Here is a 12851-nt window from a genome sequence, read left to right on the forward strand (position 1 = left end):
TCTCTCTCTCTCTCTCTCACACACACACACACACACACTCTTATACACACACTCTTTCTTTTCCTGTTTCTTCTTTTCTCCTCTCTTCTCATTCTGCCTTTCATTCTTTATCTTTCTCTCCTTTAGTTAGAATTTGTTATGGTTTTTAACATCTCTAAGTGCCTTTCAGACTTCTTCCTGAAACAGAATCTACCTCTAATTACTCTGATTACTAACTTTCTCATCTCACCAAAAACTATTTTGAAACTTTCCTCTTATTTACCTCTATTAAATTGCTTTATACTGAAAATTAAAACAAGAAACTGGTAATATTTCTGATTTTTAAAATGATAATCAATGCAATTTAGATAATGTAAGAAAAAATAAACAAAAGGCTAGGTGGAACACAGCCAGTGATTCATCTGTTTGCATTAATAGATTCCAGCAATGGTACCGCAGGCAGAGAGAGCCTGGTTGCCACTGCACTTAGCAAGCACATGAGCTTAAAAATAAACTTTGACAATGTAGATCTCTTTGTCCTTTCAGGAATGGAAAACACTATGTACTTCAAAGCATACTAAGCTTGATTGGAAAATGTAGTTGGAATATTGTTTCTGTGGCAATTGGGAGGGTCTTTAGACTGCTCACAGCACATGGATGCTTCATGTGTAAATAGTACTTGAGCCACAAACTAGTGAGAATAAATGACACTGGCAACTTTGATAGGAAGAAACTTCTGGAACAACTGGGATATAGTTTCTCGTTCTAATTAAGGAATTTGTTCCTAAACTAAGCTGCAAAAACAGAGGATTTGAGGAGCACATTTCACTTGCATGCAGCAGCGTTTGTTCATTTTGAGTGGTTTTGGACAGGAAATCGATCTACAGGGTAACATTCACACAGAAAAGGAAACAGTATGGGACAATGGCTTGTTAGTGCAAGTGACTCTGTTTTGGAAATTACGGACAAGAAACCTTGGAGGAAGAGCAGCATTAAAGATCAAAAGCATGATGACTCCTGATGAAAACATCACCAAATGATGAACCCACGAGCAAAAAGGAATTTCTACTGTAAGTATCTTTACAATAATCAGGTATCTTACTTGTCTTCAAAATTTCTAGATTATGCTGAGTAGATTTCCAAGCAAGTATTTGATGCAGAGAGTCTTCATTATACACAAGTCTATAATTAAACTCATTGGGTGGTTCCAACAGAGGGTTAGTTACTGGATTTTTTTCCATGACCTTGCAGCACTGAAATAAATTGCACGTTAATTTGGGAATGTTTTATATGATAGGCATGTTGTATCAGGTTTTTATTATTTGATGTACTACTTTTGGCAGTACAAAATTCATCAACACAAGGATCTATAAATTCCATTGCGATTGGGTTCTGGTAATGTAAGCTGTGTTTACACTGGTTTTATGTTGTGGTTGATCCTGTAATCAATATACTTATACTCAGATTCACACGTTTATTTGTAATTTAGAGAGAATATTAGCTATCTCCTGGGTGAATTTTATTGTGTGGTCGGAAATACATAACTTAGAATATTGGCAATGGGGAACAAAGTGTTTAAATTACATTTTGAGAACTAAGATCTGGATTCTGTTTACATTTCCAGAGTTGTTTTGGTAAGTAGTTTTGTTTGAAAATGATTTAAGTACCTCTTAAGGAAAGGCTTCTTTCCTTATAGAAATATTGTCATTCCTTATAGGAATATGATCTTAGAAATGTTAGCTAAACTCATCAAAAGCATAACCCTATGTGAATGTTAAAAAATGCCAGTCCATTTTTAGTGCCTCACATATAGTTAGATACTTTGTGAATGTTGAATGAATGCTGATATTGGGCAATAGGACAAATATCATGATTGTACAGTGATCATTTTATATCACAATTTTACCTTTTGAATTTATCCATGAGTGTGATTGAATTCAACAGGGATTACATACTTTAGGATTCTTTGTATTACTTTATTTAATAAGGAATTTCATCAAAAATCAAATTTATAAAAGGTTGATATTTGTGGTTTTTCTTTTGAAATACAAGAGTTTGTTCAAATTATTGTTTATTTGAAATAGTGTCACAAAGTTTTTGGACTAATTCAGTATTTAAAATAGATTCCAGCTTGGAGTGTTCAGGTGCTAGCTGTGGCACTGGGAGTTGGAATTAGCAGGTTGGTAGTCCCCGCTGCTGCAGGTTGATATGTAGGCCAGAACATTGGCCAAGTATTCATATGGGAAGAACAGTTCTCAGGTATAGGGGGCATGAAAATAAGCTGAGAAGCAAGTGGATAAAAGGGCTCTCAGTGTCAAGTTGAGTGTTTTAGGAGTGAGCAACAGAAGAGGGGTGAGAGGTGAGGGAAAAGGAACTGAGCGGGAGTGATCTGGAGAGGCAGGGAGTCTCATCCCAGAGGCTGTCCCCTAGAACATGAGGCCAGACAACACTACACTCAACTCTCCTTAGATTCTAGGCCACTTGGTACAGTCACCTGTTACACTGCACATACGATCACCTGCTACTGGAAGTACGAAATGCGAGTGCTGTATATGTGACTTTATTGCCTCTTGATTAGAAGTAGTGGTCAAAACTACAGAAGCAGTAACTAAACAGCAGTTATCTTTTATGATAAAGTGCTTTTGGATATTCATGTATAACACCTGGATAAGCTTAAATTATATCACATGTAATATCATCTATAAAAATGGACAAGCTTAAATTATTCCTTTAAGAGTTCCATTCAGTTTCCTACTTAGAAGTGCACTTTACAGGTAATTTTTCCAGGCAGATCTACTGAAATGTGATTCCAATTAGAATAAGATACTCTATAGGAATTTCTTGAAAGTTCTTTTAGGAATTGGGGGATCCATTGATATCATCTGTATGAAAACTTTTCCAGGCTAAAAATCATCTGGATTTATGAGGCAGAATTCTGGGACCTCAATCAAGAAATTATGCAACTTTAGAGATAGCCTAAGGTTGATTTTCTTTTCTTCTCTTTCCTTTCCTTTCCTTTTCCTTCCTTCCTTCCTTCCTTCCTTCCTTCCTTCCTCCCTCCCTCCCTCCCTCCCTCCCTCCCCTCCTTCTTTCTTTCCTCCCTTCTCTCTTGCTCTCTTTTTTTCTAGAGAGAGAAGGCATTTGATTATAACTTTAAATCCAAATAAGTAATGCATGGTAGAATGATTATGATTTTGAGGTTTATTTTTAAAGGGAAACACAGGTTTATACCTCCCAGCGGGATAGGATCACAATGTAGTTATTGATAACAAAATGTAACTTGAATTTTTATGGCCTGTTATAATTGTTTCTAGTTAGCTATTTGACATAAAAGGGTATACAGCAGAGCTGCCCAGAGATTTATTGTCCAAGGAGTCAGGAGCCCCCAGCCTCTGGTGGTATGTTGTACAATAAGAGGATCAGCAAGGAGGCAAAAGGCAGTATTCTGAATCTGACAAATGTATATTGGAATTCCAGAACTCCATTTATGAACTTCGGGTCCTTGGGCAAATTACCTGAATATTAAGTCTCTGGTTCTCTGTATATAAGATGGGCTAATGAGTCTTTCTTCTTAGAATTGCTGTAAATATTAAATGAGATAAGCCATACCAACTTCCTGGCATTTAATAAATGTTTGACAAGATGGCAGGCTTTCGGGACCTAACTTTGAAGCTCTAGTAATTCTGGTTGTTTAAAGAAACCTAAAGTTCCTCAGTTTGCGAAATGCTATCCAAAGAGGCAACTTAACAAAAATATTTATTCTTCACCTAGTGAGATTCTATTCTTATAAGGAAACTGTAAAATTCAGCCTCAACAACTGCAGTAAAAGAATGAGCAAGGTCAGGGGCTTATGGGTGTTTGTCACAATAGTTAAGATAATTGGGGGCTGGCACCGCGGCTCACTAGGCTAATCTTCCGCCTTGTGGCACTGACACACCGGGTTCTAGTCCTGGTCGGGACGCCAGATTCTGTCCCGGTTGCCCCTCTTCCAGGCCAGCTCTCTGCTGTGGCCAGGGAGTGCAGTGGAGGATGGCCCAAGTCCTTGGGCCCTGCACCCCATGGGAGACCAGGATAGCACCTGGCTCCTGCCATTGGATCAGCGTGGTGCGCCGGCCGCAGCGCGCCAGCCGTGGCGGCTATTGGAGGGTGAACCAACAGCAAAGGAAGACCTTTCTCTCTGTCTCTCTCTCTCACTGTTCACTGTGCCTGTCAAAAAAAAAAAAAAAAAAAGAAAGAAAAAGATAATTGGGATGCCTGTCTCCCATATTGGAGTGCCTGGTCCAGTCCTAGCTCTACTTCCTGCTAATGCACTCCCTTGGAGGCAGCAGATGATGGCTCCAGTGGCTGGGATCCTGCCACCTACATGGGAGACCAGGAGGAGTCCTGCCTCCTGGCTTCAGCCTGTCTCAGTCCTGACTGTTTAAGACAATCTAAATGTATAAGTTGAAAGTCATAAAGGAGTTTTGTTTTGTCTTGTTTTAGATTTTTCAATATGCTAGGCAGTCTGAATCAATTTGGTCATTCTACAGTTCCTAAAGATCAAGATAGTGAAAATATTGGATTGACCATAGCTAACTAATTTCACCTTTCATGTTTTCTGTATAACCTGTGTCTAATCATCTTAGGTAACCCACTTTAGCCAGTAACATCACTCTCAGCAGAAATAATTTTTTGAAGTCTAAAGGCTGAACATATTTATCTTCAAAATGTTTCCTATTACAACTTTCTTTGATGCCTATAAAAATCAAAATTTTATATGGGTAATGTTTTTGGGTGATTTAAATTATCGTGTCCATTTGTTCCAAGAACTTGTGCAAAGCACTTGGGCAGAATACCATATACTACTGCTTAAACTTCCTTAAGCACTGTTCACACATCACAGATGCGAATTAATGATCTAGCTTTTAGATTTTCTATCTGGATGGATTTGGGAGAGTGTTAGTAATGGCTGTTAAAATGGCAAATATATATACCATTTTATTTTCAAAGCTATTCTACTTATACTCATTTTTCTTTACCTTTGAAGCAGAGAGGGCTGCCACATTCCCTCCATTTGCTGCATGGTGTGAATAACAAATCCAGAAATTAAGCAGACTCATCTAATGAGAAGTTTGTATGTGAAGGAAACTTTAGAGCTGTTAGTAATTTGTTTAATGGTATTATGATCATTGCTGATTTTTAAAAAAAGATTTATTAAAAGAAAAAAGATTATTAAAAGAAAACAGAGTTACAGAGAGAGAGGGGGAGATGCATAGTGCTGGTTCACTCCCCAAATGGCTGCAGTGACCGAAGTTGGGCCAGGCCAAAGCCAGGAACCAGTCAGTCCATCTGGGTTTCCAATGTGGGTGGCAGGGGCACAAATACTCAGGCCATCTTCTGCTTTTCCAGCTATATTAGCAGGGAGCTGGATTGGAACTGGAGCATCTGGGACATGAACCGGCACTAATATGGGGTGCTGGCATTGCTGGTGGAAGCTTAACCTGCTACATCCCAGAAATATAAGATTCGTCTGTTTCTCTTATGCTTTTTTTATTTTAGAGATTTTATTTATTTGAAAGTAAGAGTTACACTGAGAGAGAAGGAGAGGCAGAGAGAGAGAGAAAGATCTTCCATCTGCTGGTTCACTCCCCAGCTGACCGCAATGGCTGGAGCTGCGTCAATCTGAAGCCAGGAGCCAGGAGCTTCTTTCAGGGTCTCTCAATGTGGGTTCAGGGGCCCAAACACTTGGGCCATCTTCCACTGCTTTCCCAGGCACTTTAGCAGGAAGCTGAGTCAGAGTGGAGCAGCTGGGACTCAAACTGGCACCCATATGGGATGCTGGCACTGCAGGCTGCAGCTTCACCCACTATACCACAGCGCTGGCCCCTCTCTTATGCTTTAATAGGAGCCTTAAACCTGAGCACCATGAACACTTATCCTGTATTGTGCCATCCACAGAGATCCACTCAATCTTTCACAAAAAAGATAAAGTCTCATTGGATTCTGAATAGTTATTCTGGTATGTAAAAGAACTTGAGTGTCCAGAATTTTCTGTCTTTTCTACTGTTAGTATTTCCCAGACACTTAAAGAAAGTGAAGGTGTTCATATTCATTCAGGGATTTTGTTTTACAGTGGAGTCAAGGTCACACATATGCTCTTGGTTATTTTCCCTGGCTGCAGAGATGACGTGGATATGGACAAGTGCTCTATGTGCGTGCGTGTGTGTGCGTGTGTGCGCGCACACACGTGTGTGTGTGTGTATGTGTGTATCTCAAGTTAACAGTGATAACATCAGCCAAAAGTCTGGTCCACAGCTCCCCAGTGGTTGATGAACTGCCTCTTACAAGGTATGGATTCTGAGACTCAGGGCATAGATAACATCTATTGATTTCATCTGGTAATCAGATGTCATTCTGGATGAGACTGAAGATTTTAGGCAGCAGGAATCACAGCTTAGAGATTCAAGAGAGAAACAGAAAACTATAAAGCAATAGGGTCCAAATATCTCAGTCGAGTTAACCACTAGGTAATTTAGAAGTGAAGGGGGTTGCCTTTTCATATCAGTAGCTTTGCATATGTTTCTTCCATCTCATTCATAATTTTCATTTAAGAGTTAACATTACACATCCTGTGCAATAGTTGTTTTGGTGGCATTTTATGACAACATAGGCTTAAAGAGGAAATCTGTGAAAAGAGGGCTTTGAGCAATGAGACTGTGGAAAAAAAAAAAAACACCTAAATGAAAGACCTCTGTGAGTGAGATCCCAGTGGAAAGAACAGGCCATCAAAGAAGGAGGTATCTTTCTCTGAAGGGAGGAGAGAACTTCCACTTTGATTAGGGCCTTGTCTAAATAGTGTTGGAGTTGGTGAACTGAAGAGGCTTCCATAGCCTCAGCAGCTTATCACAAGAGCCTCAGGTGATTACTGACGTCATAAACAAGAGTGTCAATTGTTAAATCAACAACAGGAGTCACTGTGCACTTACGCACCATGTAGTATCTCTGTCCTTAATGTGTTGTACTATGTGAATTAACGGTATAACTAGTACTCAAACAGTACCTTATACTGTGTCTGTGTGGGTGAAAACTGTTGAAATCTTTACTTGGTATATACCAAGTTGATCTTCTGTATATAAAGATAATTAAAAATGAATTTTAATGAAGAATGGGATGGGAGAGGGAGTGGGAGATGGGATGGTTGGTGGGTGGGAGAGTGGTTATGGGGGGAAAAACCACTATAATCCAGAAGTTGTACTTTCGAAATTTATATTTATTAAATAAAAGTTAAAAAAAAAGAGGGCTTTGATAGATTTTGAATTTCCTGGAATGACTCTTACAGAAGACCTTGTTCTGCATGTACATAGCTCCGCTGTAGTCTTATTATTCCTTTCTCTTGTGAGAGAAACAGATGAAATAGAGCACAACTAATAGAGGTGTGATTACAGGTAATTAAATAGCACGAGGCGTAAGTCGTTTGTTTCCATTACGCTGTTGTTGCTCTTTTGAAATCCTAAGTGAGAAGTCCAGGTGCATTGAACAGTCATATGTCAAAGCACCCAGTAACTCTGCAGCCCTTGATTTTGTAGTGTTCCATGTAGTGCAAGCCTCCAAGAGAGTTCTTTCTTCTTTTCCTTCATGTTTCCAAGGTTTGGTCTATAGAGAGAGTCTGCTCACAAAAGTCAGATTTTTGTAAGTATCTTTTAAATTGTTTCTAAATTTATACTAGAAAGCAGTCAATAATTTGTATGTACAGTTCTTTGACTTTGCAGGTGTAACATCTTGTAACCACCACCACACACACGACAGAGAACAGATTTTTCATCACAGAAATGTTCCCTCGTGTTACCCCTGTGTGGTCAAAACCTCTGCATCTACAGGGCCTTGGAAACTTACTTCTGTCTGTATAATTGTGCCTTTTTGAGGGTGTCACAAATGAAAGCATACAGTTTGCAACCTTTTGTGTCTGATTTCTTTCACCTCACAGAATGTATTTGCAATTTATCCCTGTTGTGGTTTTTAATAGTTCACTTCTTATTCCTGAGAAGTATTTTATGGTACCAGAGTTCGTGCATCCATTCACCAAAGGAGGGCATCCCAGTTGTTTACAGGTTCCTGGTGACTATGAACAATGCTGCTCTAAATATAAAGTGCTCTAATCCCAGGATTTTATGAGAACATGAGTTTTCTTTTTCTAGGCTAAATCAATAGCCAGGAGTGGAATTGTGAGTGCTATAGTAAATCTACATCTAAATTTGTAAGAAACTGCCAAAATATTTTTTTCAGAATAGCTTTACTATTTTTTATATCCAAAAGCAGCCTATCAAGGTTCTGGCTACTCTACATCCTCATTGGAACTTGATAATTTTTAGTCTTTTTATTTTTTAATTTGTTCTTGTTTTTGCTTATTAACCATTCTAATATATCATTTTGCATCTCATTAGGTTTTAAGATGTTGGGCATCTTTTCATGGGCTTATTTTGAGATCTGATTGTCTTCTTATATGAAATGTGTGTTCAAATCCTCTTCTCACTTTTATAGGATATTTGTTTTCTTATTGTTGGTTTTGCAAATTCTTTTTGCATGAAGGATATTGAACTTTGATGAATCCGTGATTTGCAGTTTTTTTCTATGGGTTGTGTTTTCATTCTCTCTCTTTTTTTTAAAATGAAAGATTTATTTATTTATTTGACAAGCAGAGTTACAGAGAGGGAGAAGGAGAGACAGAGAGAGGTCATTTGGTCTTCCATTTGCTGGTTCACTCCCCAAATGGGACTGCAATGGTTAGAGGAGATAGGCCAGACAAAAGCAAGGAGCCTGGAACTCTATCCTGGTCTCCTACATAGGTACTGGGGCCCAAGCACTTGGGCCATCCTCTGCTGCTTTCACAGGCACGTTGGCAGACAGCTGGATCAGAAGTGGAGCAGCTGGGCCTCAGACTAGCTCCCACCTGGGATGCCGGCATTGCAGGCGGTGGCTATACCCACTATGCCACAATATTAGCTCCTGTTTTCATTCTCTTAACCAACTTCTATAGAGAAAAACGTTTAGTTTTGGTGTAGTATGAATGATTGCTTTTTTTCTGTCTTATGGATCATATTCTTAGTGTCACATCTAAAATTCTTTTCTAATCCAATTTCATGAAATATTTCTAGTGTGAGTTCTTTTTTTTTTTTTTTTTACTTTTATGCTTTACATTTAGGTTCATGATTTATTTTAGGTTACCTTTTGTATAAGATGTGAGTCTGGGTCCGGGTATTTTTGTTTTTGCATATGAATATTCTCTTGTTTCAGCACCATTTGTTGAAAAGACAATCCACAGAGTTACCTTTGTATTTGTTCTAGAAATCAGTTGAGGGTCCGGCACTGTGGCATATTAGGCTAAACCTCTGCCTGTGGCACCAGCATCCCATATGGGCCCCAATTCTTGTCCTGGCTGCTCCTCTTCTGATCCATCTCTCTACTTATGGCCTGGGAAAGCAGTAGAAGATGGCCCAAATATTTGGGCCCTGCACTCACGTGGAGGACCCCAAAGAGCTCCTGCCCCTGGCTCCTGGCTCCTGGCCCCTGGCTATGAATCGGCTCACCTCTGGATGTTGCAGCCATTTGGGGAGTAGATCTGCAAATGGAGGACCTTTCCCTCTGTCTTTCCTTCTCTCTGTCTGTAACTCTGCCTCTCAAATAAATAAAATCCTAAAAAAATAAGTTGGCTATCGTTCTGTAGTTCTGTTTCCACAATATTTTGCCCTATTATTGAAAATATTTAAAAAAATTTTTTATTTGAAAGTGAAATAGACAGAGTTCTCATTCATTGGTTCACTCCCCAAATGGCTGCAAGTGTCAGGGCTTGATCAGACTGAAGCCAATCTCATTCCCCCACATGAGTGGCAGGGAGCCGAGGACTTGAGCCATAACCTGGTGCCCCCCAGGCTGTGCATTTGCAGGAAGCTGGGATTGTGAATTGAAGCCAGGACTGAAGCCCAAATATTCCAATGTGGGTTGTAGGCATCCCAACCTATGTCTTTTTTTTGTTTGTTTGTTTTTTTGTTTTTGTGAGGTATGTCTTTTTTTTTTAACTTTTATTTAATGAATATAAATTTCCAAAGTACAGCTTATGGATTACAATGGCTTCCCCCCCATAACGTCCCTCCCACCCGCAACCCTCCCCTTTCCCACTCCCTCTCCCTTTCCATTCACATCAAGATTCGTTTTCGATTCACTTTATATACAGAAGATCAGTTTAGCATACATTAAGTAAAGATTTCAACAGTTTGCTCCCACACAGAAACATAAAGTGAAAAATAATACATGATTTTTTAAATGATGATAAAATCAGATCAGACCTATTGTCATGTTTAATCCCAGTGTGAGTCAAGTTGGAAATTGATAATTTCTTTTTTTTTTTTTTACAGAAGATCAGTTTAGTATACATTAAGTAAAGATTTCAACAGTTTGCACCCCCATAGAAAGACAAAGTGAAATATACTGTTTGAGTATTCGTTAGCATTAAATCTCAATGTACAGTACATTAAGGACAGAGATCCTACATGATGAGTAAGTGCACAGTGACTCCTGTTGTTGACTTAACAAACTGACACTCCTGTTTATGGCATCAGTAATCTCCCTATGCTCCAGTCATGAGTTTCCAAGGCTATGGAAGCCTTTTGAGTTTGACGACTCTTATCTTGTTTAGACAAGGTCATAGTCAAAGTGGAGGTTCTCTCCTCCCTTCAGAGAAAGGTACCTCCTTCTTTGAAGACCTGTTCTTTCCACTGGGATCTCACTCACAGAGTACTTTCATTTAGGTGTTTGTTTTTTTTTTTTTTTTTTTTTTTTTTGCCAGAGTGTCTTGGCTTTGCATGCCTGAAATACTCTTATGGGCTTTTCAGCCAGATGCATGTGCCTTAAGGGCTGATTCTGAGGCCAGAGTGTTGTTTAGGACATCTGTCCTTCTATAAGTCTGCTGAGTCACACTTCCCATGTTGGATCACTCTCCCCTTTATTTATTCTATCGGTTAGTATTAGCAGGTACTAGACTTGTTTATGTGCTCCCTTTGACTCTTAGTCCTTTCATTATGATCAATTGTGAACTGAAATTGATCACTTGGACTAGCGAGATGGCATTGGTACATGCCACCTTGATGGGATTGAATTGGAGCCCCCTGGTATGTTTCTAACTCTACCATTTGGGGCAAGTCAGCTTGAGCATGTCCCAAATTGTACATCTCTTCCCTCTCTTATTCCCACTCTTATGTTTAACAGGGATCACATTTCAGTTAAATTTCAACACTTAAGAATAACTGTGTATTAATTATAGAATTAAAAATATTAAGTAGAACAGACAAAAAAAAACTACTAAGAGGGATAATGTATTAAGTTGTTCATTAACAGTCAGGGCTATGCTGATTAACTCACCGTTTCTCATAGTGTCCATTTCACTTCAACAGGTTTCCTTTTTGGTGTTCAGTCAGTTGTCACCGATCAGGGAGAACATATGGTATTTGTCCCTTTGGGACTGGCTTATTTCACTCAGCATGATGTGTTCCAGATTCCTCTATTTTGTTGCAAATGACTGGATTTCATTGTTTATTACTGTGGTATAGTATTCTAAAGAGTACATATCCCATAATTTCTTTATCCAGTCTACCATTGATGGGCATTTAGGTTGGTTCCAGGTCTTGGCTATTGTGAATTGAGCTGCAATAAACATTAATGTGCAGTCAGCTTTTGTGTTTGCCAATTTAAATTCCTTTGGGTAAATTCCAAGGAGTGGGATAGCTGGTAGGGTTGTCTCAGGTTGTCTCAGGTTTCTGAGGAATCTCCAGACTGACTTCCATAGTGGCTTGACCAGTTTGCATTCCCACCAACAGTGGGTTAGTGTCCCTTTTTCCCCACATCCTCGACAGCATCTATTGTTCGTAGATTTCTGTATGTGTGCCATTCTAACCGGGGTGAGGTGAAACCTCATTGTGGTTTTGATTTGCATTTCCCTGATTGCTAGTGATCTTGAACATTTTTTCATGTGCCTGTTGGCCATTTGGATTTCCTCTTTTGAAAAATGTCTATTGAGGTCCTTGGCCCATCTCTTAATTGGGTTGTTTGTTTTGATGTTGTGGAGTTTCTTGATCTCTTTGTAGATTCTGGTTATCAACCCTTTATCTGTTGCATAGTTTGCAAATATATTTTCCCATTCTGTTAGTTGCCTCTTCACTCTCCTGACTGTTTCTTTTGAAGTACAGAAACTTCTTAATTTGATGCAATCCCAATAGTTGATTTTGGCTTTGACTGCCTGTGCCTCCCGGGTCTTTTCCAGAAACTCTTTGCCTGTGCCAATATCTTGAAGGTTTTCTCCAATGCTCTCTAATAACTTGATGGTGTCAGGTCGTAGACTTAGGTCTTTAATCCATGTTGAGTGGATTTTTGTGTAAGGTGTAAGGTGTAAGGTGTAAGGTAGGGGTCTTGCTTCATGCTTCTGCATGTGGAAATCCAATTTTCCCAACACCATTTATTGAATAGACTGTCCTTGCTCCAGGAATTGGTTTTAGATCCTTGATCAAATATAACCCAACCTGTGTCTTAACCACTATGCCAAGTGCTTACACCCTCTCCTATTAGTTTATGTGTGTATACTTTCAGTAATACCATATCATATTGATTAATATAGCTTTAAAACAAGTTATAAAATCAGGTAGTGCAAGTATGCTAAATTGTTCTTTTTTGTCAAAATTTAAGAGTCATTTACCTTCCTATACAAATTTTAGAATCAGATTCACACTACTTACAAAAAATTCTGTTGAAATTTTGAACTGAATAACTGTTAAATCATCATTATTAGGGAGACTTGACATCTTAACAATACTAAGCCTTCCAATATACTTCCTTAACTCTTCTTTGAT

At 38.9% G+C, this 12851-nt stretch overlaps 1 protein-coding gene across 1 annotated transcript in view; it reads left to right on the forward strand.

Moving 5' to 3' along the window:
* Positions 1-595: 595 nt before the first annotated feature.
* The window catches only part of KCNK2 (potassium two pore domain channel subfamily K member 2), a 221544-nt gene continuing 209288 nt past the window's right edge, over positions 596-12851 (forward strand). The window contains exon 1 of the mRNA XM_008268429.5: positions 596-1049. Coding sequence (XP_008266651.1) covers positions 1016-1049 — 34 coding nt within the window. The 5' untranslated portion in view covers positions 596-1015. The remainder of the gene's footprint in view (positions 1050-12851) is intronic.

The sequence above is a fragment of the Oryctolagus cuniculus genome, chromosome 13, assembly GCF_051225735.1.
Source record: "Oryctolagus cuniculus isolate XC-2025 breed Fujian yellow rabbit chromosome 13, ASM5122573v1, whole genome shotgun sequence".
NCBI lineage: Eukaryota > Metazoa > Chordata > Mammalia > Lagomorpha > Leporidae > Oryctolagus > Oryctolagus cuniculus.